Below are 23,876 nucleotides of genomic sequence, written 5' to 3' on the forward strand. Positions count from 1 at the left end.
CAATTACCAGCAAAGAAATTGAATTGGTAATCAAAAAACTACCCAAGAACAAAACCCCGGGGCCGGATGGATTTACCTCGGAATTTTATCAGACATACAAAGAACATATAATACCCATTCTTCTTAAAGTTTTCCAATAAATAGAAGAGGAGGGAATACTCCCAATCTCATTCTATGAAGCCAACATCACCCTAATACCAAAACCAGGTAAAGACCCCACCAAAAAAGAAAATTACAGACCAATATCCCTGATGAATGTGGATGCAAAAATACTCAAGAAAATATTAGCAAACCGAATTCAAAAATACATCAAAAGGATCATACACCATGACCAAGTGGGATTCATCCCAGGGATGCAAGGATGGTACAACATTCGAAAATCCATCAACATCATCCACCACATCAACAAAAAGAAGGACAAAAACCACATGATCATCTCCATAGATGCTGAAAAAGCATTCAACAAAATTCAACATCCATTCATGATAAAAACTCTCAATAAAATGGGTATAGAGGGCAGGTACCTCAACATCATCAAGGTCGTATATGATAAACCCACAGCCAACATCATACTGAACAGCAAGAAGCTGAAAGCATTTCCTCTGAGATCAGGAACAGGACAGGGATGCCCACTCTCCCCACTGTTATTCAACATAGTACTGAAGGTCCTAGACACGACAATCAGACAAAACAAAGAAATACAAGGAATCCAGATTGGCAAAGAAGTCAAACTGTCACTATTTGCAGATGACATGATATTATACATAAAAAACCCTAAAGACTCCACTCCAAAACTACTAGAACTAATACCAGAATTCAGCAAAGTTGCAGGATACAAAATTAACACACAGAAATCTGTGGCTTTCCTATACACTAACAATGAACTAATAGAAAGAGAAATCAGGAAAACAATTCCATTCACAATAGTATCAAAAAGAATAAAATACCTAGAAATAAACCTAACCAAGGAAGTGAAAGACTTATACCCTGAAAACTATAAGACACTCTTAAGAGAAATTAAAGAGGACACTAACAAATGGAAACTCATCCCATGCTCCTGGCTAGGAAGAATTAATATTGTCAAAATGGCCATCCTGACCAAAGCAATATACAGATTTGATGCAATCCCTATCAAATTACCAACAGCATTCTTCAACGAACTGGAACAAACAGTTCTAAAATTCATATGGAACCACCAAAGACCCTGAATAGCCAAAGCAATCCCGAGAAGGAAGAATAAAGTAGGGGGATCTCGCTCCCCAACTTCAAGCTCTACTACAAAGCCACAGTAATCAAGACAATTTGGTACTGGCACAAGAACAGAGCCACAGACCAGTGGAACAGAATAGAGACTCCAAACATTAACCCAGACATATATGGTCAATTAATATATGATAAAGGAGCCGTGGACATACAACGGGGAAATGACAGTCTCTTCAACAGATGGTGCTGGCAAAACTGGACAGCTACATGTAAGAGAATGAAACTGGATCACTGTCTAACCCCATACACAAAAGTAAATTCGAAATAGATCAAAGACCTGAATGTAAGTCATGAAACCATAAAACTCTTAGAAAAAAACATAGGCAAAAATCTCTTGGACATAAACATGAGCGACTTCTTCATGAACATATCTCCCCGGGCAAGGGAAACAAAAGCAAAAATGAACAAGTGGGACTATATCAAGCTGAAAAGCTTCTGTACAGCAAAGGACACCATCAACAGAACAAAAAGACATCCTACAGTATGGGAGAATATATTCATAAATGACAGATCTGATAAAGGGCTGACATCCAAAATATATAAAGAGCTTATACACCTCAACAAACAAAAAGCAAATAATCCAATTAAAAAATGGGCAGAGGAGCAGAACAGACAGTTCTCCAAAGAAGAAATTCAGATGGCCAACAGACACATGAAAAGATGTTCCACATCGCTTGTCATCAGAGAAATGCAAATTAAAACCACAATGAGATAATCACCTCACACCAGCAAGGATCGCCATCATCGAAAAGACAAACAACAAATGTTGGTGAGGTTGTGGAGAAAGGGGAACCCTCCTACACTGCTGGTGGGAATGTAAATTAGTTCAGCCATTGTGGAAAGCAGAATGGAGGTTCCTCAAAAAGCTCAAAATAGAAATACCATTTGACCCAGGAATTCCACTTCTAGGAATTTACCCTAAGAATGCAGCAGCCCAGTTTGAAAAAGACATATGCACCCCTATGTTTATCGCAGCACTATTTACAATAGCCAAGAAATGGAAACAACCTAAGTGTGCATCAGTAGATGAATGGATAAAGATGTGGTACATATACACAATGGAATATTATTCAGCCATAAGAAGAAAATAAATCCTACCATTTGCAACAACATGGATGGAGCTAGAGGGTATTATGCTCAGTGAAATAAGCCAGGTGGAGAAAGACAAGTACCAAATGATTTCACTCATATGTGGAGTATAAGAACAAAGAAAAACTGAAGGAACAAAACAGCAGCAGAATCACAGAACCCAAGAATGGACTAACAGTTACCAAAGGGAAAGGGACTGAGGAGGATGGGTGGGAAGGGAGGTATAAGGGCGGGAAAAAGAAAGGGGGCATTACGATTAGCATGTGTAATGTGGGGGGTAGCATGGGGAGGGCTGTACAACACAGAGGAGACAAGTAGTGATTCTACATCATCTTACTACGCTGATGGACAGTGACTGTAATGGGGTTTGTGGGGGGGATTTGGTGAAGGGGGAGCCTAGAAACATAATGTTCATCATGTAACTGTAGATCCATGATACAAAAAAAAAAATCCCTAAAGAAGGAGCTTTTCTTCTATCTATTCTGATCAGAGGAAGAAGCCCAGGGTACTCACCAGCGAGGTTACAGGGTAATGTGGTTCCATTGGAGGTGGGTAGCTCTGAACCTGGTGTGAGTTTGGTCACATGGCGTGGGGGCCGGGGGGATTTCTTCTGTTTCTTCCATTTGGATGAATCACTCATGCCTCCTGCTCTCATTTTCAGCTGGAAATATCATACCTCATTAGCACTGGTATTCAAACTAAGACTCCATCCTTAGAAACCTCCCTTCTCATAGTCCTTCTGGTCCCTAGTAAATAGCCTATACTCTGCATTTGTGGCAAAGGAAGAATCTAAACCATCAAAGCACATTCCTACTCCTCTAACCTGGCTTCTACACTTGCCACTTCATAGGTCAGCCTGGCAGTCTTCCCGTGGAAGATGACATTCTGCTCTTAAGCTAGTCATTGGTAAGGTCAGCCCTCACCCAGCATTCTGCTCTTTTGAGTCCTGGATGGCCATTCTGAGCTCTACAGATGGTGCCTGACCTTCCTGCAAAAAGGATAAAGTCAGGGACTCCTTTGCTCAAAGTTTCAGATCTACAGGCTCTGGACTCCTGGGCTTTTCTCCTCAATTACTTGCAGAGCAGCCTCCTCCTCCTACTTCTTATTCAACTATGAGAACTTACTCCTTTCCAGCCAGTCTCTTACTTTTCCTATTGCTTCATGACCTACACCTAGACCTTAAACATACCCCTTACTCTCTGGAATTTCTTCATCAAATTGATCAAAGTCTTATTCCTCAGAGTTAGGGAAGAAGTGGCACCCCAACGGATTTGTGCAGTTAAGGATGGAAGGTCCTGTCATGCTGCTGCTCCGCTCTCTGATGCTCTCAATTTTGGTATATCAATGAGACCTCCTGTCTTTTTTACTGGTGGTCTTTCTAGATGTAATTTCATGTTTTCAGATGATAAATCTACTGATTTCTTAGACTCCTGTTCTATTCCATTTCCTTCTCTCTTGCTGTAAATCTGTTGTTCCTATAGCTTCCTTTTAATCACAAAGGAAAGTTTCATCTGTTGACTACTCAATAATGTGTTTTTAACAGAGAAGACAAGTAGTGATTTTACAGCATCTTACTATGTTGATGGACAGTGACTGTGAATGGGGATGTGGGGGGGACTTGGTGAAGGGGGGAGCCTAGTAAACATAATGTCCTTCATGTAATTGTAGATTAATGATACCAAAATAAAAAAAAAAAAAGATTGTGTTTTTATGTATTTTCTCCACCCTACGTTCACAGCTACTTTGTGTATTTCATTTTCCTGGTCCTGATGCCTTCTCAGTTAGGATTTGAACCAAATCCCTCTACAGAATTATACTAAATTATTCCTACACTGATGGACCATTCTTGGATTGGGCATCAGCAATTCTCTTCCAGGAAACATCAGAATGACTCTAAAAATAATAGACACACTTTTCTTGCCTGCCTCTTTCTAAAGGCTGAATATACCCATATTATCCTTGGCTTGTTCAATTCCTTCTGATATTTGGAGGATAGGTCCTCCTTCCCCAACCTCTCCTAAACCCTCCAGAAACTGGGGAACCTTTGATCCCTTGCTTAGAAACCACAAAATTCTTCCCTACTTACCCACAGCTCCACCCACAAAGGATAGAGAGGCCCAAGAGCTGAGCCCCACCCTAGCTCTTAGTAACAGCCAACAGCCTCACATTGGATTTATACTTCTTGTCCCTTCATCTTCAGAATGCCTGACTCATACGCCTACAATGGAGCTTCAAGTGCTCTGAGCACTGGCTAATCAGGAACCAGGAGGCTCTTTCCAGAATCCCTTGAAGCTCATCTGGGCCAAATTCATGGTACAAAAGATTGTGGTATAATAGTCAGCCAAACATGCAGACAGCAAGAAGCCCAAGAGTTCAATGACAGGGTAAGCTTCCTGGCTTTAGTGGCAATTGTCACTGAGCTCCAAAAAGTACTAATACCTGGATCTACTTTGTGAGACATCTTTTCTCTCCAGGTAGCCCTCAATCTCAGGGACTCCAGGTAGTCCTATTTCTACTAAGAAGTTAGTCACTCATTGAGATTCCTTCCCATACAAGAACTGTCTTTCCTGTTCCCTCCTCTATGTTCTACAAAGCTAGTTCCAACCTAATCACTTCAATGAGTGTTCTCTGCCTCCTGGCTGGAGTAGGGACTGAGGGGCTGCCAGTTATCACAAACGTCTCAGCCATTAATGGTATGGCTATACTCCCTGTCCTATATTCCTAAGATAGAGGGTGGGCAGTAAGTGTCCATGGAACCCCTACACCACCTAATCTGTATACTGTAACTCCATATTTCCAAAGGACAATATAAGCTATAGAAGAAATGGCAGATCCAAGATTAATATTCATGGCAAAATACTAGGTAGCCACTGAAGCTGCAACTTGAGACTAGGCAAGCACACATATGAAACTTGAGACAATGCATGCAAAGAGAACCCAGGCCTATGGGCTGTCTAGCTAGGTGTACATACATGTGTACACACACACACACAGTTAATTTATCTTCAATGACCTGGTGTTCACACCACACCTCTAGCATGCAGACTCTTGTGACAGATAGCCTAGACAGCCCATATCTCCTTCTCTCTTCTTCCAAAGGCAGGGATATGAGGATTAGGGTAATCTTTAACTTGGACCCTTCCCCTAAATCTTGACTTTTAAAGGACAGAGGGCATCTTGGCAAATTCCAAAGTATTCCTAGCATCCTGGGCTATCTTGGCACCTGGCTCCTTACTATCCAACTAGAGTCCTAAACCATGGAATGACCCCATTAAGAGTAACTAAGAAAAAAAGACTGCAGCTAGATGTACTACCCTTTCCCTCCAAGGCCAGTTCAGGTATCCAGATAGAGCTTAGGACTATGCTCAAGCTCTCTAGGCCAGCTATGAGTCAGGAAGAGGGTAGAAGAGGGAAGGGTTTTGCTTGGAGTTCCCTCAGAGTTTCCCTAGAAAAGGCAGATTTTAAGCCTCCACACAAGATGTCAGCAGGACCCAAGCTTTTTATTTAGGTTCACTACATGATGTACTATCAGTTCAAGGCTTCTTTCTGCCTCCGGAACATTAGATGCCCCAGGGGAATTCCCAACACTGCAAAGCTACAAACACATGCAACTCTGCCAATGCTGTGCTGTGTTACTAGGGAGGAGTAAGTTGTGCTCTATGTAACAGAAATGGGACCCAGATGTTACATATAAAAATAAACATTTAAATAAATAAACAGGGGAGAAATGAGAGAGAGAGGGAGAGAGACCTTCAGGTTCTTAAAGAGCAGTACCCTCTCTAACTGGTTCAGGGCTTTGGTCTGCTCCCCACTACTTAGCTCCAGTTTGTTGAGGAGACATGGAGAAATCTTTGAAAGACAGGCAAATGAATGATTTAAACAGAGTGAAATAAACTCAAACACACGCCAATAGGGCACCAGGCAGGAATGGGGATGAATGGCAGGGGAGAGGGGAAGGTCAGGTGCATGTACCAAAGAGCCAAGGGTCATCTCATGGGCAGAATCTATTAGGGGTGCGAGCAAAATCCTCATCAGAGGCCTGTGAAGTCCAGGACCAGTTCATGACAGAAAGAGGTCATTCTTTTGATCACCATTCTTTTCCTAGGAGTTTGAGAACCTTCTGATCTGGACTCAGGCTTGATTTGTCTCTTCTACAGAAACCAGCCCAAGCATGAGCCCAGTCTAATGCAGCATAAGGGTAGGATTTGAGGCACAGCCTCTCTACGCTCCTACCTGCTTACAAGGCTGGGCTCTGAGGGGATGGCAGGACTTTCAGCTTTATGAACATATATACTTTTAGCACAGCCTGAAGGCTCTCACCAAGTTCCCATGAAGGACTGGCTCAACAGCATATGTGGTGGGTCAACAAAGATCAGCCAGAAAGGAAAAGTTAGAGGAGAAGAGGTATCTGGGAAAGAATAAATTTCTCAGTAAAGGAGTGACAGCTATTTCTAGATTCCAAGGAGACCCATCTAGGCAAAAGCATGTCTTTGCTAAGCAAGGGTATCCAGGAAAATCCCCACAGCACTGTTGGGAGATTGATGTTTGGATGAGGGATGGCAGGTCGTACCTTCTTCATGTTGGTCCCTGCATAGTTTTTGGGTTCTTCTTTAAACTGAGGTAACCTATAAGATAGAGAATCTCGTGGATTATCATTAGGGATAGTAACAAATCTTCCCCTCCATGCCAGCCACAGCCCAAAGATCTCTGGGTCACAACATGCCCTGTCTTTAGGAAAAGCTAGGAAGAGAAGCAGGCTGATTTCGCCCTTTTCAGAGCTTCCGGAATTTCAAATCACCACAGGAATTGGGTGATGTATGATACGGGCACTTTCTAAAAAAAGGTAGTCATAAGGGCAAGGTGACTAAGTGCCCTTGGAGTGTGGAGGCTCTTTTCATGCTTAAGCTGACTCCTTCCTGCTTGTTCACTTGGCAAGTATTGCCGAAAGCTGCAAGATGGGTAAGGCAGTCTATTGAAACCCCAGGAGACTGGGCATAGGGTGAAAGGTAAAAGGCAGGTTGAAGTTTTGAAACAAGTAAATTTGAGCCTGAGGGGTAAGAAACTCTTTGCAGCAGGATCCAGGATTAGATCTAGATTATTTATAGATCCAAAAGCAAATGAAATCTCAGGGAGAGATTTTTTTTAATAGACTATTTTTTAGAGCAATTTTAGGTTTACAGCAGAACTGAGTGTAAAGTATATTGATTTCCCATATAACCTCTGCCCCAACACATGCAGTCTCAAACAGAGATTCAAAGAGGATTCAAAGCCCTCACCTCAGCTTTTCTCAAAGTTAGTCTATTGAAAGGAGGTACAGGAAACAGGCAGTTTGGCTTAGTATGAAAAGGTTTCCTGGGCCCTGGGTTGAGGGCCTTGACTAGGGTAACCAACAGTCTTGGTCTGCCTGAGACTGAGGAATCTGTGGAATGTGAGACTTTCAGTGCCAAAATGAGGACAGTCTCCTCAAACCAGGATTATTGGTCACCCTAGGCTTGGTCCTTCCTAACAGAAATTGGGCCGAGCTCTGGGAGCTCAGCAACCTGTTCCAGGCTCCCTTGAGTTTGGCTTCCTCTCTGGTTTCCCTTTCCCAGCTGCTACCTGCACAGAAACAGACACAAGTTTAGGAAGTAGAATGAGCTCCATCAGCCTAAATCAAATACCCTCTGCCTCCCCCTGAGGCCAAGCCAGATCCCTCCTCCTTCTCCCTTGCTCAGTAACCCTGGGCCCAGAGAACCACCCCCATCCATAATCCTAGTGGCCTCTGATGTGGCTGTGGGGTTGACCAGGTCCCTGAAGTGGCTATGTGGAAGCAGGCAGGCTCAAGAGGCCTGGGCAGCCAGGCTGAAGCAAACAGCAGCAGGTTTACCTTGTGAAGAGCAGCTGCACCATGTCTACGAGAGTGTGCTCTGCGGATTTTCTCAATAACTCTGCACAGGCAAAAACAAATAACACAGGTGTCATTACTTGCTGTGCTATTATCAGGAGGCTTCTCAGAGCAGACTCCCCTCCAAACCTTGTTTACTAAGGATTATTCCAAACTTATTAAAACCAGCTCCAGCTCAGCCTGGCAGCCATAACTTCACTGGCCCACTAGGTGACACTACTGAGTCAGAAAAAAAGGGGGTACAATGATGTGTCTCGGGGGTTGCAGGCTGGTTTCAATCCCAGAAACCCCAAGGGAGAGAAATTTGGTGCTTGGGCTGAGTCAGTCTGGGGTCTATCTATCCCAATTCCTGCCCTGGCACAATGAGCTACGGTCTCTATCTTAGCTGTACAACAAACAGCAAGTACACAGACTTCTAGACCCCTATGGCTCCAAAAGGTAGATAATGGAGAAGCCCTGAGTTTTCCATCTCTCTGGAGTTCAGAGCATCCAGTATTCAGACTCACACTGGCCCCAGGAATCGCGATGGGCTAAAAACTCAAGCACCTACCACTGAGCCTCATTTCAAAGCAGATCCGGAAACAAGACTGCATAATCTCACACACAGATTCATTGGTTAGGTGGACACCCACTGGGGTCAGCAACAGAGTCCGAAGCACCTACCAGAAAGGAAGAGGAGATATAGTGATAAACAAGGCAGGCTGAGTAAAAAGGGGTGTACCTGAGAGGGCAGAAGCTGACTCCTGTTCCTCTAGTCTCTTATGGAAGCATTCAGGGGAAAGAGAAGTTAGCAAGAACACTGACGTTGTTTCAGTTTGGCGGGAGGCCCGGGGGGGTCTTCCAGGGGCTTGTCTTGGGAACTCTGTCTTTACTCTCTGAATGAACCTGACACAGTTCAGCCCTCATCCCAGCCCTAGCCCATGAGTCCAATAGATGAATAGCAGAGATATGGTATGCCAGAGGTACAAGTGTATTAAGGGCTTCTGGTATCTGATATCAATTCACATAAAGCTTTTAATTATTTTCCTCATAAAAAGCTTTTACTTTGGGTACCCGAGCTGCCTGTTTGGAAACAAAGTAGCTCCCTAAGCCCCAGTGGAGTCAAAACAAAACACAGCTTCATGCTGCGGGTACTCTGGTTAAGTAGAGCCTGTGGCACCAGCTCCTGGCCATTAGCCTAATTGCTCTTCCCCTCCATTTACCTGAAGGATTTTCATCAGGACAACTTCATCACTGGCAGGATCCGTGCCCACAAAACGAGCATGGGTGACAGCATCTGCCATGTTCTCCATGCCCTCTGCTGTGCCCTCATTAGCGGGATCTGCTCAAGCAAAAAAGGAAAGACAAAGTGACATGCAGAGACAGAAAAAGCAAGACATCCTGTCTAGGGACTGCTTTGAGAGACTAGTGTTCTCTCCAGCAACCTAACCTGTGGTTCCTTGTGCTTCCTGAGAATTTTTGTGCTTAACCAGCTTTAACAAGCTCTTCAACACAAGCTCTACTGTGCTAAACAGTAGTTCTAAAACTTAGATGTATGTCAGAATCACTTGGAGGACCTGTTGAAAATAAAAATTGCTGGGCTCCACTGTGAGAATTTTTGACTTAGTAACTTTAGAGTGGAGTCTGAAAATGTGCATTTCCCAGGTGAAGTTAATACTGCTGGTCAGGCAATCACACTTTGGGACTCACTGATGTAAAGCTGCTCATTTCATAGAGGAATGGCCTGGAAATATAGGTGTTTTTGACCCAAAGCTGGGGTTGAGTAGGAGCTGAGCTTTGAATGCTAAGGTTGCAACAGCTTTTTCATCTGTTCTCTTTTAACGCATCTCTCCATGGCTGCTTTTGGAGTTTTGTGTGCAGGTACAGCTGAGGTAAGGGAAGTACAGGAAAGAAATGGACAGTTATTGCTGTCAATACTGGTATCTGGGTGCCACATGACAGCAAACTAGAGACCTCTTCCTGCTTCCATTTCATTGTTATTTAAAACAATATGACACAGGGCAAGAATCCTTTTGCCAGCTTAACAAGCAGTAGGAGAGAAAGGGACTAACTAGGACTGGAGGCTGGCTAACTGAGGAGTAGGAGAGAGGGAGAATTTTAGATGTGAATAAGAGGGGAGAAGCTAGTTCACACAACCAGTGCCATGCTGGAAAGTAACATAAATGCTGCCAAGGGAGAAACTCTACTCCCATTCATGTGTTATATATCCACAAGAATAAATATCCAAAAAAGTGGCCTCCATCAAGGCCTACAAGGATCCTGCCTGGATTGCCCTTGAAAGGGGAGCTTAAGTAGGAAAAAAAAAAAAAGGGCAGGGACGTGACAAAGCTTTGTGAGTGACAGAGCAAGTTGCTCCATGGTGTAATGCTGGAACACCTCCTAGTTTTAAGTATTGGAGACCAGAAGAAATTACTACCATTTTCTCTTTCCTGATATCTGAAATTAATGGAGTTCCTGAATCTAAAGCTCAAGGGATGCCTGAGACACAAGAACATTTCTCTTGCAACAATGAGCCAGAGTACGGAGTTGTTTTCTTCTTTCTCTCCTGTCCTGGGCAGTCTCTGACACTTAGTCAAAAAGACTTTGTCCTACTTAGAGCATACCTCTATCAGCATCAGGAATAGCTGATTGGTTTAGAGGTCATGTGGAAGGAAGCCAATTCATGATGATAAATAGTGTGTGGGGTGACCCAGCTCCTTTCACCCCAACTTTCCGTGTTTCTCCCAATCAACACAGAAAATCCTATATTCTCAAGGCCCTTGCTTGAGTCTTCTCTCACAGCTCCTCCTGACAGTCCTTATTCAGGCCTTGAGGGTCCATAGCAGGATCTTTCCTTGCACAGGAAATCCAGATACTTCTCAGGGTTGTGTGGTGTTTCACAGCTAAGTGAATGGCAGCCTTGCTCCCACCTCACAAGGCTCCTGGGGATCCATTTCTTCCCCTCTTTCAGTAATCTCCCTTGTTAAAGTAGTTCAAGCTCTTTTGATTTCTTTGTGGCTCTTATTCTCTGAGCTTGCATGAAGTAGCAAAGTTCATTTTTTTAAAAAACAGGTAGGAGTGACAAGTCTTTAGAACCACAGGCAGGGCCTGCCAGCAAACCAAGCAATCAGTGGCACAAATCCTGGTTTGGCAGCTGTGTGGAGCTAAACAAAAGGCTGGTCCTTGGAGTAGGACCTAAAATATTTCTATAAGCCTTGGGATACATACAAGGGGTGCAAGATAGTTCTTTTAGAAGGGCAGCCTAAACAGAAGATCATTTGGCTTGGGTTCACTTAGCAGACCTTGTCTTCTCCAGGCCCCTTCCTTAGAATGGCCACTCTGGAGCAGACTGCAGGGAAATGTGCCAATCTCATCTTCTTTGCCTTCTGCTTTCATACACTCCTTCCTGCCCCTTTTCTCATGCCCACTGCAATCACCACCTCCAGCATTCTCTTTTCCCACCACAGGAAACTCCAATGACCAGCTGGCCTGAGGTCTCCAATGACCAGCTTGTCTGCCAAGCCCAGGAAGGGGAGGGAGTACACTGACAAGAGAACAGAGGGAAAAAGCACAGAGGGCAGCTGCTAGAGGCCATGAAGAAAGATGACCTGCAGGTGGTGCTCAGGACAAGGCTGGAAGTAGCTGCGCCCGATCTGTGCTTAGGAAAAGTATAAAGCTAGGACTAGGATGCCTGGAGAGACTGATGCATCCATTCAGAACCTAGCTGGCACCCAGGACTCCTGCTCAGGATCCAGAATGCTTTAGCTAAGCAAATCCAACTTTCTAGAAAAGATAAAGAGTTTTCTTCCCCTGAACTAAAAGTCATTTTCCTTTCTGGCTAGCTAGAGCCTGAGCTATCTCTTTTCTTCTCTCCCTACTTCAAAACAAAAACAGCTGCCAGTTCCTCACCCTTTCACTTTCCTATGTTCCTCACCCTTGCACATGGACTGGCAATAGGGGAAAAGGATTTCAGGATCCTGAGTGACAATACCAACTAAAAAGGAAATAAAAAAAGAAAATATAAACAAATTCAGAGATAACCAATAGATTGGGTAAAATATTTGGGCTACACTCACAGAGAAGACAAGCAGTGACTCTCTGGCATCTTACTACACTGATGGACAGTGACTGCAATGGGGTATTGGGGGGCACTCGATAATATGGGTGAATGTAGCAACCACATTGTTTTTCTGTGAAACCTTCATAGGAATGTATATCAATGATATCTTAATAAAAAAAATATTTGGACTACACGGGGAGAAAACATGTGTACTACTGTGACAAACAATGGGTTAATATCTCCACTATACAAAGAGCTCCTACAAATAGACAAGAAAAACAAAAACAATAAGGAGAAGAAATTAAAATGTTCAATCTCAAGGAAATAAAACAACAAAATACAGTTTTCACCTACCAAATTAGCACAAATAAAGAATACTAATAATATTCAGTGCTGATGCCAGGATGGGGAAATGGAAACTCTCAAACATTACTGTTTAAAGTGTGAATGTGGTAATTTTTTGGGAAGGCAACATGGTAGTACCTATGAAAATGTAATATGCACATGGCCTCTAATCCAGAAATTTCAAGTACAGGGATCTGTTATACAAAAGGAAAATTAATAAATAAGGACATGTGATTCTTTAACATCTTCCATGTTGACAGAAAGTAACTGCACTAATGGGGGTGAGGATTTGATAATATACGTAACTGTTGAACCACTGTGTTGTATACTTGAGACCAATATAGGATTATATATCAATGATACTTCAATTAGGAAAAGAAGAAAAAAAAAGAAATGAGGACATATGAACAGGATGCTTATTTCAGCATTATTTATGATGGCTCAAAATAGGAAACAACCTAAATATTAAATATTAATAAGAAAACAATAAAATGAATTGTGCTATATCTATACTTGGAAATTATATGGGTACTAAGAACAAAAAAATCTTACCAGGGGTTGAGGGAAGGGGGAAATGGTGTATCATTACTTAATGGTTAGAGTTTCTTTTTGGTGTGAGGAAAAAGTTTAAGAAATAGATGGTGGTGATGGTTGTGCAACATTGTGAATGTAATTAACACCACTGAATTATATACTTAAAAATGATAAAAATGACATCTTATATTATACATATTTTGCCACAATAAAAAAAATATACACACTTAACAGATTTAAGATTAGTAAGTTCTGAGGGTGTAATTAAGTGTAGTGACTATAGTTAATAATACTGTATTATATGTTTGAAAGTTGCTAAGAGAGTTGATCTTAAAAGTTCTCATTACAATCCTACCATTTGCAACAACATGGATGGAGCTAGAGGGTATTATGCTCAGTGAAATAAACCAGGTGGAAAAAGACAAGTACCAAATAATTTCACTCATATATGGAGTATAAGAACAAAGAAAAAAACTGAAGGAAAAAAACAGCAGCAGACTCACAGAACCCAAGAATGGACCAACAGTTACCAAAGGGAAAGGGACTGGGGATGATGGTGGGAAGGGAGGGATAAGGGGAAAAATAAAAGGGGCATTACTGTTAGCAGACATAATGTAGGGGTGGGGTACGGGGAGGGTTGTACAACACAGAGAAGACAAGTAGTGATTCTATAGCATCTTACTATGCTGATGGACAGTGACTGTAATGGGGTATATGGGGGGGACTTGGTGATGGGGGGAGTCTAGTAACCATAATGTTCCTCATGTAATTGTAGATTAATGATATAGAAAACAAAGAGTTCTCATCATAAGAAAAAGAACTTGTAACTATGTGAGGTGATGAATGTTAACTAAACTTATTGTGGTAATCATTTGGCCATATATAAACATGTCTAATTCACTGAGAAGTGACTGGTGGTTACCATGGGGGGAAGGGTAGGGGTGGGAAGGTGGGGAGGGTGAGGGGGATAAAGGGGCACAAAAATCCTCAATCATATAGAAGTTGGTCGTGGGGACAGTGGTGCAGCATGGAGATGTAACATCTTCCTATGTTGATAGATAGTAACTGCAGTAGTGGGGGGTGAGGATTTAATAATATGGGTAACTGTTGAACTACTGCCTTGTATACTTAAAACCAATATAAGATTGTATATCAATGATATTTCAGTAAATAAATATGTCTAATTATGTAGTATACCTTAAACTAGTATGTTATACGTCAATTATATCTCAATAAAACTGGTAGACAAAAGAAAAAAATCAGATGGAAAACTATCATATATATTTTCTGAGTTAATACTATTAAGAAGAAAATGTGTAGCACATAATCCTATTTTTTAAAAGGTGATACTTTATATATATTTATATGCATGTAGAGAAAGGTACAGAAAGATTCAAACCAGCCTATTAACATTATTTATCTAAAGAAGGGGAGGACCACTGAGAAAGAGGAAAGATCATTTTTTTAATACACTTTGTTTAACTTCTTAAAATAATAATGTATTATATTTGAAAAATAAATTTAAAAATTAACCAAACCAAAAACAAACCTCAAAGGGAACCATACCCTTAACTCCCCCCAACAAATCATGAAGAAACCAGAGTCTCAAGGAAACCTACCCTTCCTCTGCACTCTGCACAAACTGAGTCAAACAGCATGAAGAGGAACCAAAAACAATCCTATTCCTCTTCTACAAGGAAACATGACTGGGAAAAATTTTCCAGTATCACCAGCTCATTGCTGAAAGCCCGACTAGAAGCACTGGGGTCATCCAACAAAGTCTGAGCTCTCACCTATAAGCACATAGGAGAGGAACTTGTTGACAGAAGTGAGCGCCAGTCCAGTGATAGGGCCAGTGGTATCTTCAGAGCGAATTACTTCCAGAAATGGACGAAGGAACACATTGGGCTCAATTTGTGAGAGTTCTGCAAGAAAAGAAACAGGAATGAAGAGATGCCATCTAACAAAAAGCTAAGCCCTAGAAAATGGCCCTTATCTGTGAGCCTTGATGCTAGGATTCTTAGTTGTTGGATCAATCTTCCTCCCTCTAGATTACCTTGAATCAAATCCCAGACACTATACATTTTATCTGTAAAATTTTTAGTATGTAGCTCTAAAAATTAAGTAGCTTAAAAAACCACAGTAGCATCATCATGCTTGAAAAATTGACAAAATGTTTAAGATGGTATATTTTATGTTATATATATTTTACCACAATTAGAAAAATTAACAGTAATTCTTTAATACCAGTAAATATAGATGGGTCAGTTTTCCATGTCCAACTCACCACCCTCCCTAGTGACACACAGGTAAACCTCATCTAGAGTGCAGCCATCATGGCCAAAGAGATCCCAGGATGAGCTGCTGTCTTTTATGTCTTTTGCTGTTATAGTCAAGGTCACTTCTCTTAAAAGAATGTGGTACATCCCCAGAAGGCAAGAGGAAAACTTGAGGTTTACAGTCCCTTCCTGAAAAATAAACCTAGAAAGAACAAAAAGTTGGGCTATCCCTACTCATGGAGGCAGTTTGTAATCTTGGAAGCCCCTATCCACTCTTCAGCCTCCCTTCTGCCTACAACAAGCAGAGGGCTAACTGCCTTGAAATGAAGGGGCATTTCATAATCTTTATTTTACAGATGAGGAAAAAAAGGTTCAGATAAAATACATGACTGACCTCAAATCACACAGCCAATAAGAAGCAGAGTTGGGATTTGAAATCAGTCTATATATATGGTTCTAAAACTTGTAAAACCATTATATGTATTCTACCTAATTATCAGCACATACTCCTGAATTTATATTTCATTCCAGGTCTAAGAAGCTACACTACACTGGACTTGCTCCCTACCTTACTCGATCCAAGGTTTGTTTCTCTAGAGTCTGCTCTGCTTTCATTTTTCCAGGACTAGATCCCTAAACATCTTCCTAAATAGGCCAGAAAGATTTAGGCACTTGATCAAGCCTGCCCACTTTTAGAGACAAAAGGAAGCTGGGTTTCCTAAGCACCTTCATTTTCATGCAAATGAAAGGAGCTTCCCAGTCAAAGTCTACCACCCCCCTCTCTGGGTAAACATTCCCTGCGCCCGGCTGCTCCTCAGATTAATGCTTTAATTAATTGGCAGATTGGGTAGCATTTTCTGAGCTTGTCTGTACAGTGATCACATCAGCTGTATAAAACCTGCTTCTCATCCCCCACTACTCCCACCTAGAAATGTACAATTCGCAGAAAAAGCCTAGAGAAAAACCTTTGAATGTGTGAGGTGCTAGAGGGTTGAGATGGAAGGAATAGAAATACTTGGAAGAAATGAAATACATAAAATACTTTTAAAAGAACATTTACAAATTTGAAGTCTCTAGTCTTGCTGCCATAGGAACACAACTATATTACATACAATTCAGTCTGTAATTTTTTAAATGGTCATGTTTGGTATATTTGAGATATAAAAGTCTAGATGGAAAAAAAAATCTTTGAGATGTGGGACAGGCAACAGATTTTCTGAGCTTTCATCCAGTTGCTGTAACTACACTTGCTTCATGCCTTCCTTCATGGTGAAACACTGGGGTAATTTTACAGCCATGGTGTGATAGTCAGGGCCATCCGCATTCTGACTCTTAAAAAAAATTTTTTTTTTCTAATTTGGTAAAATTAAACTGACTCTTTGGTATAGAGTTGTATAAATGTTAACACATGCATAGATCCCTGTCACCACAGTGGTGATCAGGATACAGAACAGTTTCATTGCCCAGGGAACTCCCTCTGTTTTCCCTCTGCAGTCACATCCTATGCCTGTCAACCACTGATCTATGTTCCATCACCATAGTTTTATCAAGGAAGTCATATAAATGGAACCATACAGTGCGTAACCTTTTGAAACTGGCTTCTTTCACTCAGTATGATACCTTTGAGATTCCTCTACTAAACTACCGCATAGATCAACAGCTTGTTCCCTTTTCATTGCTGAGGAGTATTCCATTGCACATATACACCTCTGTTTGTTTATCCATTCACTAGTTGAAGGACATTTGGTTTCTCCAAATTTTGGCCCAGTTTGGGCAATTATGAATAGAGCCGCTATAAATATTTGTGTACAGGTTTTTGTGTGGAGAACACTGGTTTTCATTTCTCTAGGATAAACACCCAGGAGCAGGATTCCTAGGTCAAAGGGTATGTTTAGCTTTGTAAGAAACCGCCAAACCGATTTCCAGAGTCTCTGTACCACTTTGCATTCCCACTAGCAATGAGAATTTTAGTTTCTCCACATCCTCTCCTTACTTGGTATTTTCAGTATTTTTATTTAAACCATTCTAGTAGGTAGGCAGTGGTATCTATCTCCACATGGGTTAAATTTGCATTTCCCTAATGGCTGGTGACAGCGAACATCTTTTTCATGTGCTTATTTGCCATCCATGTATCCTTTTTGGTGATGTGTCTAAATCTTTTGTCCATGTTTTAATTGAATTGTTTGTTTTCTTACTGTTGAGTTTACAGACCTCTTTATCTATTCTAGATTCAAGTCCTTTATTGGCAATACAATTATTTACGAATAATTTACGAGTATTTTCTCCCAGTCTGTAGCTTGTCTTTTCAGTCTCTTTAAAAGTATCTCTCATAGAAAAACATTTTTACTTTTGATGAAGTCTAGTGTTTTTTTCTTTTGTGCATTGTGCTTTTGGTATATCATATCTAAGTACTCTTTGCCTAATACCAGGTCACAAAAATTTTTCCTGTTCTAAAAGGTATAAAGACTTACGCTTTTCATTCCCATCTATGATTTATTTTGAGTAAATTTTTGTATAATGTGTGAGCTTTAGATTGAGCATTTTTTGTTTTTCTGGTTTTGTTTGCATATGGATGTCCAATTGTTCCAACAGTATCTGTTGAAAAAAAGATCCTTCACTGAGTTGTCTTTGTACCTTTGTCAAAAATCAGATGGCCTTGTTTGTGTGAATCTATTCTGGGTTTTCTCTTCTGGTTTCACTGACGTGTGTCTAACTCTCTGATAGTATCACATTGTCTTGATTACTATAGTTCTATTCTAAGTCTTAAAACCAGGTTGTGTGATCTCTCCATATCATTCTTCTTTTTTCAATACCATTGTCAGTATTCTAGTTCCTTTGCCTTTCCATTTCAATTTTAAGGTAGGCCTGTCGTATTCACCCATATGTTTATTGCTGCACTATTTACAATAGCCAAGATACGGAAACAATCTTAAGTGTTCATCAATAATTGGATAAAGAAGATATGGTACATATACACAATGGAATATTATTCATCAATAAATAGAAATTCTCCCATTTGCAACAACATGGATGGATCTAGAGGGCATTATGCTCAGTGAAATAAACCAGGCAGAGAAAAAAATACTAAATGATTTTACTTGTTTGTGGAGTATAAAAACAAAGCAAAACAAAAGGAACAAAATAGCAGTAGACTCATATAGACACTAAGAAGTGACTAGGGGAAGGTGTGGGGAGGGTTGGGGGAAAGGGAGAAGGGGATTAAGAGTCACAATAATTTGCAATCACAATATAGGTTGGTCATGGGGATGGTAGTACAGCATGGAGAATACAGTTAATGGTTTTACTACATTGATAGTGACCACACTAGAGGGGGTAAGGATTTAATAATATGGGTAACTGTTGAACCACTGTGTTGTATATTTTAAACCAACACAAGATTGTCTATCAATGATACTTTAATTAAAAAAAAAATGTATAATTATTTAAAAATATGTAAGCCTGTCCATATTGACAAGAAATTTTGTTGGGAGATTGATTGCACTGAGTCTACAAATCAGTCTGGGGAGAAATGAGATCTTTACTATGGTGTGCCTACCAATCCATGCACATGGTGTATCTCTATATTTAGATCTTCCTGATTTCTTTCATCAGTGTGATGTAGTTTTCAGCATTCAGGTTCCATGTATGTTTTGTTAGATCTATACCTAAGTATTTAATTTTGCTTGGCATGTTTGCAAATAGTATTTTAATTTCCATTTCCTGATGTTCACTATAAGTATGTAGAAATATGATTGATTTTTATGTGTTGACCTTGTTTCCTGTGACCTTACTAAACTCATTTATTCTAGGACTTTTCTTTAATTATTATTTCCTGGTGTTTTCTACATAGACAATTATGTTATCTGCAAATAGTGACAGTTTTATTTCTTCCTTTCCAATTTACATGCCTTTTCTTTTCTTGATTCTTTTCATTGGCTAGGACATACAGTACTATGAAAGTAGATGTCTTGCCTTGTTCCCAATTTTAGAGTAAACATATTCAGTGTTTCTCCGTAAAGTATGATGTTAGCCATAAGTTTTTTTGTAGATGTTTATTATCATGAATGGATGTTATACTTTGCCAAGTGCCTTTTCTTCATCAATCGATATGATCATGTGGTTTTTCTTCTTTAGAATGTTACTATGACAGATTAATTGATTTTCAGATATTGAATCAGCCTTGAATTCCCAGAATACATTTCACTTTGTCTTGGTATATTATTCTTTTTATATATGGGTAGGTTTGATTTGCTAATCTTCTGCTTCTTAAGACAAAACAGCTGAATATGGAACTGAGAGGCTTGGAGGGAGGCAGCAGTGATCACATACAGAAGTTTGGACATAGTCCTATGGACACTCTGGATGTGACTCTGACAGTATATAGTCCAGTCAATGGACAAGGGATCATTAGTCTCACTTCTACCAATAGCCAGGCATATGGATACCCAAGCTCATCTGTCAAATTTGGTATTTGGAATCTGTGAATGCTAAAATACATTCATTCCAGCTCTTTCATTTTGTGAGTCAATGATTCATGGAAACTCAGTGATAGAAAACATTTTAACGAGTCCACCAGGAATCTTGACTATCACCCTGACTAACTCCTCCACCCCTCCAAAAAGAGAGAATCATGGTATATAAAATTAACCTTCCCAAGGGAGTTTGGTGTAGGCAGAATTGGAGTTTTGCTTTCTAGGTTCAACTGCTGTTTGCTAGGAGGATCAGGGAAGCTCTAACAGGTGCAATTCCTGTAGCTTCTGGCGGGACAGGAGGCACATGGCAGGGGAGGTTATGCTCCTAGGAGGGTACCATTAGTAAGGACATTTCTGATTTAAGGGGTTCCTCTTTGTAAACATGTAATTTTTTTAAAAGCCAAATTTTAGATTCATAATCCTGGTAAGATGTTCAAATGGTCCTCTAGAATAGTACATCCCAAACTCTCTCTGGTGAAGGGCCAATTTTTTTTCCTCTATGTCAGTGCATTCCAAACCCATAGTTTTATAAACTACAATAAAATAAATTACTAGAAAATGAAATTTAAAAAACAAAAACATAATACAAACTCTACTTTTTCATTATTACAATCAACATACAAACTGCACTAGTCAAGGTGAAGATTTTAATATTGTTAACTGTTGAACCACTATGTTGTATACTTGAAACCAATACAAGACTATCTATCAATGATACCTCAATTTAAAAAAGTAAAAAAAAAATCAACATACATAAATTACTGCCAAGATGTTATAAAAATTTCTAAGTGTTTTCTCTCAATTTTTGTACATATGCCATTGTGTACTAAACAGCAGTTTGTGAACCTGGAACAATTTAGAGATTATACTTTGAGTAATAGTGCTCTATAAAAATTTTAACTAACCATTCCAGAAAATCCTCCAAATCCTAGGATATTGTAGCTAAAACAGTCCCTACAAATAACTTACAAATGAGTTAATCAAGATTTAGGGAAGTTAAATAATTTGTACAATGCCACAAAGCCAGTTTAGTGTTGGAACCAGCACTAGAAGTTGAGGCTTTGAGTTAAAAACATGGGCTTTTGAGTAGTGTTTCAATTCCAGTTCTGCAACTTAATGGCTCTGTGACAGATGCATAACTTTTCTAAGCCTGTACTTTATCACCTGCAAAATGAGTGTTAGAGAACTAAAATAAATTACATTTAAAAATAAGTAATAGCAGCTAAAACTTAATGAATATATACTATGTACCAGGCACTGTGCTCAACAACTTACATATATTATCTCATTTAATCCATGTAAAACATGTATAATGCATGGAAAAAAGTAAATGTGCAATAAACGTAACTAAGATATTTACTAGTTTTTTAGCTCTACAGTCCCAGTTCTGATGCTCTTTCTTAAGAGTTCATTTCTTAAGACTTAAGTAAATATCAAAAACCTCAAAGATAAGCCTTCTATCTTTGATACTAAACCATACATAAAAGGGCACAAGTTAAGGATAAATACCAAGATAACTAACTGGTGGTTGTTATTTATATATGGTAAAATTTGGGATAGCTCTTTTAATTTCTGAGGATTTCAGCTTTCTTCAGTGTATACATAGTTATCAGAGGTATATACAGTTATCAGAGGAAGCATCTCTTTTTAATGAATAACTGAAATATTCATCTTCCTTTTAGAAGAGATCAAAATAATAATAGGAGCTATCATTTATTACTTGTGCCATGCCATGTGCTAAGCACTTTATATACCTTTTGTCTTCATACTTATCCAGATCTTGAAGATGAAAATGAGACCTAAAAAGGAAAAGTAGATCTACCCACTAGTTAAGATCATATAACTAGCAAGTGGTGGAAACAGGAATCAACCCAAGTCCATCTGACTCCAAAATCTGTGCTCCTGGACATTCAACTCTACTACTTTTTATGAAGCCAGAACAGAAAAGTTCCTGGTGTTCTACCTCCTGGCTTGGCCTACTGGGGACTGAGATTCAGTTGTGTACATCTTCAGAAGAGTGAAAAGAGCTGCCTCAGTCTTTCAGGGGAAAGGTGCCATATACTGCTCATAGTGAGCAGGCTGAGTAATTTCACAACCAAGGAGACATCGGACACCCCTGCCAACCAGCCAAAATTCCCGCTCTGGAAGGCTGTCAACCTCAAGGCACAAACAGTCCAGTACACAGAGAGTGCAGATCAGGTAGAGGGGTGCTCTGAAGGTGACTGGTTCATGTTCTAAGATGGGAAGGAAAAAAAAGGAATGGGTACAAGGAGGAGGGGAAATTCAACTCCCCTTCTAGGACTACCTTCATTTACAGCATGTAAAACATGTGGTATAATGCATGGAATAAAGTAAAATCACCTGCTTCTAAAATCAAACCCAGGTCTAACTTCGGCTAGTCAGTGCTAAACAAGAACAATTACAGTAAGAATTATTAAACCATTTTTCGAGATGCTCTCAAGGCCAGTTTAATACAAAAGCAAAGTGAAAGCCCTTTAGAGATAGATGTCTTGGTGGTTTTCTGCTCATACTCTGTTTAACACCAGTGAGCAGGGAGCTCAATTCCCTATATTAGAACATTAAAATGGAGAAGTCTCAACTTAGCCTAATGTCAGTTTGAGAATCTGCAGATGTCCAAGTGTTCTATCTTCTCAGATGATGAGATGACCTGTTCAGAAGTGGGTGAATCCTGACATTGTTTTCTCTTCATGTCAGAGCTGCCACCCTCTCTGATAATCCGTGTCAAAGGCTTTAACACGTGGCATCAAGCACTGTCCTTAAGACAAAAGAGAACATTTTCTTCTTAGCCTTCAGGGGAGCAGTCCTCATCCTCCCAGGAGGCTGTGTTCTCCAGCCAACAGCAGCCTTTTCTCATTTGGCCAACATTGGGCTGGCACATTCCTGAGCCAAACTGCACACATAAGCTGCTTTCCCTGGTAGCAAAGCTCTTCACTCCTGATTGACTCTTATCAGGGGCGGTTGGGCATTCTCAATTGGATTATGCTGACAAGGAAAAAGGTCTGTGGTATATTATTTCAACAACATTTGGCTTCAGAAATGCCTGTCTCGACCCTTTTGCCCTCAGAGCCTACTTCTTGCTTTCTAGAGGGTCACCAGCCTGCTCCCATCTTAGTTCTTCAGCTTGCAAATATTGGCTCATGTTCCTGGAGGCAGAAGATCATCATTCACAAGAGGGATCATGTGTAATAGACTAATAAATCACAGCATGATAAAAACAGAGGTCTAGTTCATTTACCCCCTTGCCATTTCTGTATCCAGAGATACAGGAAAAAATTATTTGAGCATAAAAAAAGCTTTTTGGTTTTTGGCATTTCTGTCTATGCCTACACATTGCATTTTAGTGTTAGGCCCCCATATGCTACTTTTCTGACTATGCCATGCCTAGGATAATTTCTTGTAAAAAGTCAAGTAAAATTGAGAACAATTTGCATATGGAATTTTTTGCTTACTGTAAGTTCAGTTCAATAGGAAGGAGCTGTGCCTTTTTGATCACTAGGAGACATCAAGATTAGTGGTCCAAAGGATGGGCAAAACTAAACTTTGGTGAAGCCAGAAGCCACTGGAATATCTGCCACACCTGTCATACCTTTATTTCCAGACCTCGAATGATTACATGGTGATTTAGGTTTGATTTCAGGAACTGACTTGAGAGAGGACTGCCAAATCACAAAGGGCAGAGAAATAAGTATTACTTAGTCTAGGCTTAAGGTCAAACTCAGACAAGACTTCATACTCCTGCCCTGTACTTACAGGAAAAATTAAATAAAGAAACACAGTAGGTGCAGGCTTGGTCTGTCACTGACTACGTGGCTGTGAGCAAGAACACTTCACTTTCCCTGGGTCATAATTTCCTCATTCACAGGGTTTTCCAGAAGAAAGGGTGGTGGTAGTAGTTTAACTAAATTATTTAAGATGCCTTTAGATTCCTGTTGTATTCTAAATGCAATGTA

At 40.3% G+C, this 23,876-nt stretch overlaps 1 protein-coding gene across 11 annotated transcripts in view; it reads right to left on the minus strand.

Moving 5' to 3' along the window:
* The window catches only part of GBF1 (golgi brefeldin A resistant guanine nucleotide exchange factor 1), a 128,829-nt gene that overhangs the window by 22,581 nt on the left and 82,372 nt on the right, over nucleotides 1-23,876 (minus strand). For 7 of the 11 annotated variants that reach the window (XM_037001299.2, XM_037001298.2, XM_037001294.2 and 4 more), the window contains 6 exons: nucleotides 14,948-15,079; nucleotides 9,439-9,557; nucleotides 8,787-8,895; nucleotides 8,219-8,279; nucleotides 6,923-6,977; nucleotides 2,866-3,013 (listed from right to left, as the gene is read on the minus strand). In XM_037001299.2, the coding sequence (XP_036857194.2) occupies nucleotides 2,866-3,013; nucleotides 6,923-6,977; nucleotides 8,219-8,279; nucleotides 8,787-8,895; nucleotides 9,439-9,557; nucleotides 14,948-15,079 (624 nt within the window). Of the gene's footprint in view, nucleotides 1-2,865; nucleotides 3,014-6,102; nucleotides 6,847-6,922; nucleotides 6,978-8,218; nucleotides 8,280-8,786; nucleotides 8,896-9,438; nucleotides 9,558-14,947; nucleotides 15,080-23,876 lie in introns of those variants that run through there. The other 4 variants (XM_073240507.1, XM_037001301.2, XM_073240505.1 and 1 more) reach the window with 4 other exon arrangements.

Source organism: Manis javanica, chromosome 7, assembly GCF_040802235.1.
Source record: "Manis javanica isolate MJ-LG chromosome 7, MJ_LKY, whole genome shotgun sequence".
Classification (NCBI taxonomy): domain Eukaryota; kingdom Metazoa; phylum Chordata; class Mammalia; order Pholidota; family Manidae; genus Manis; species Manis javanica.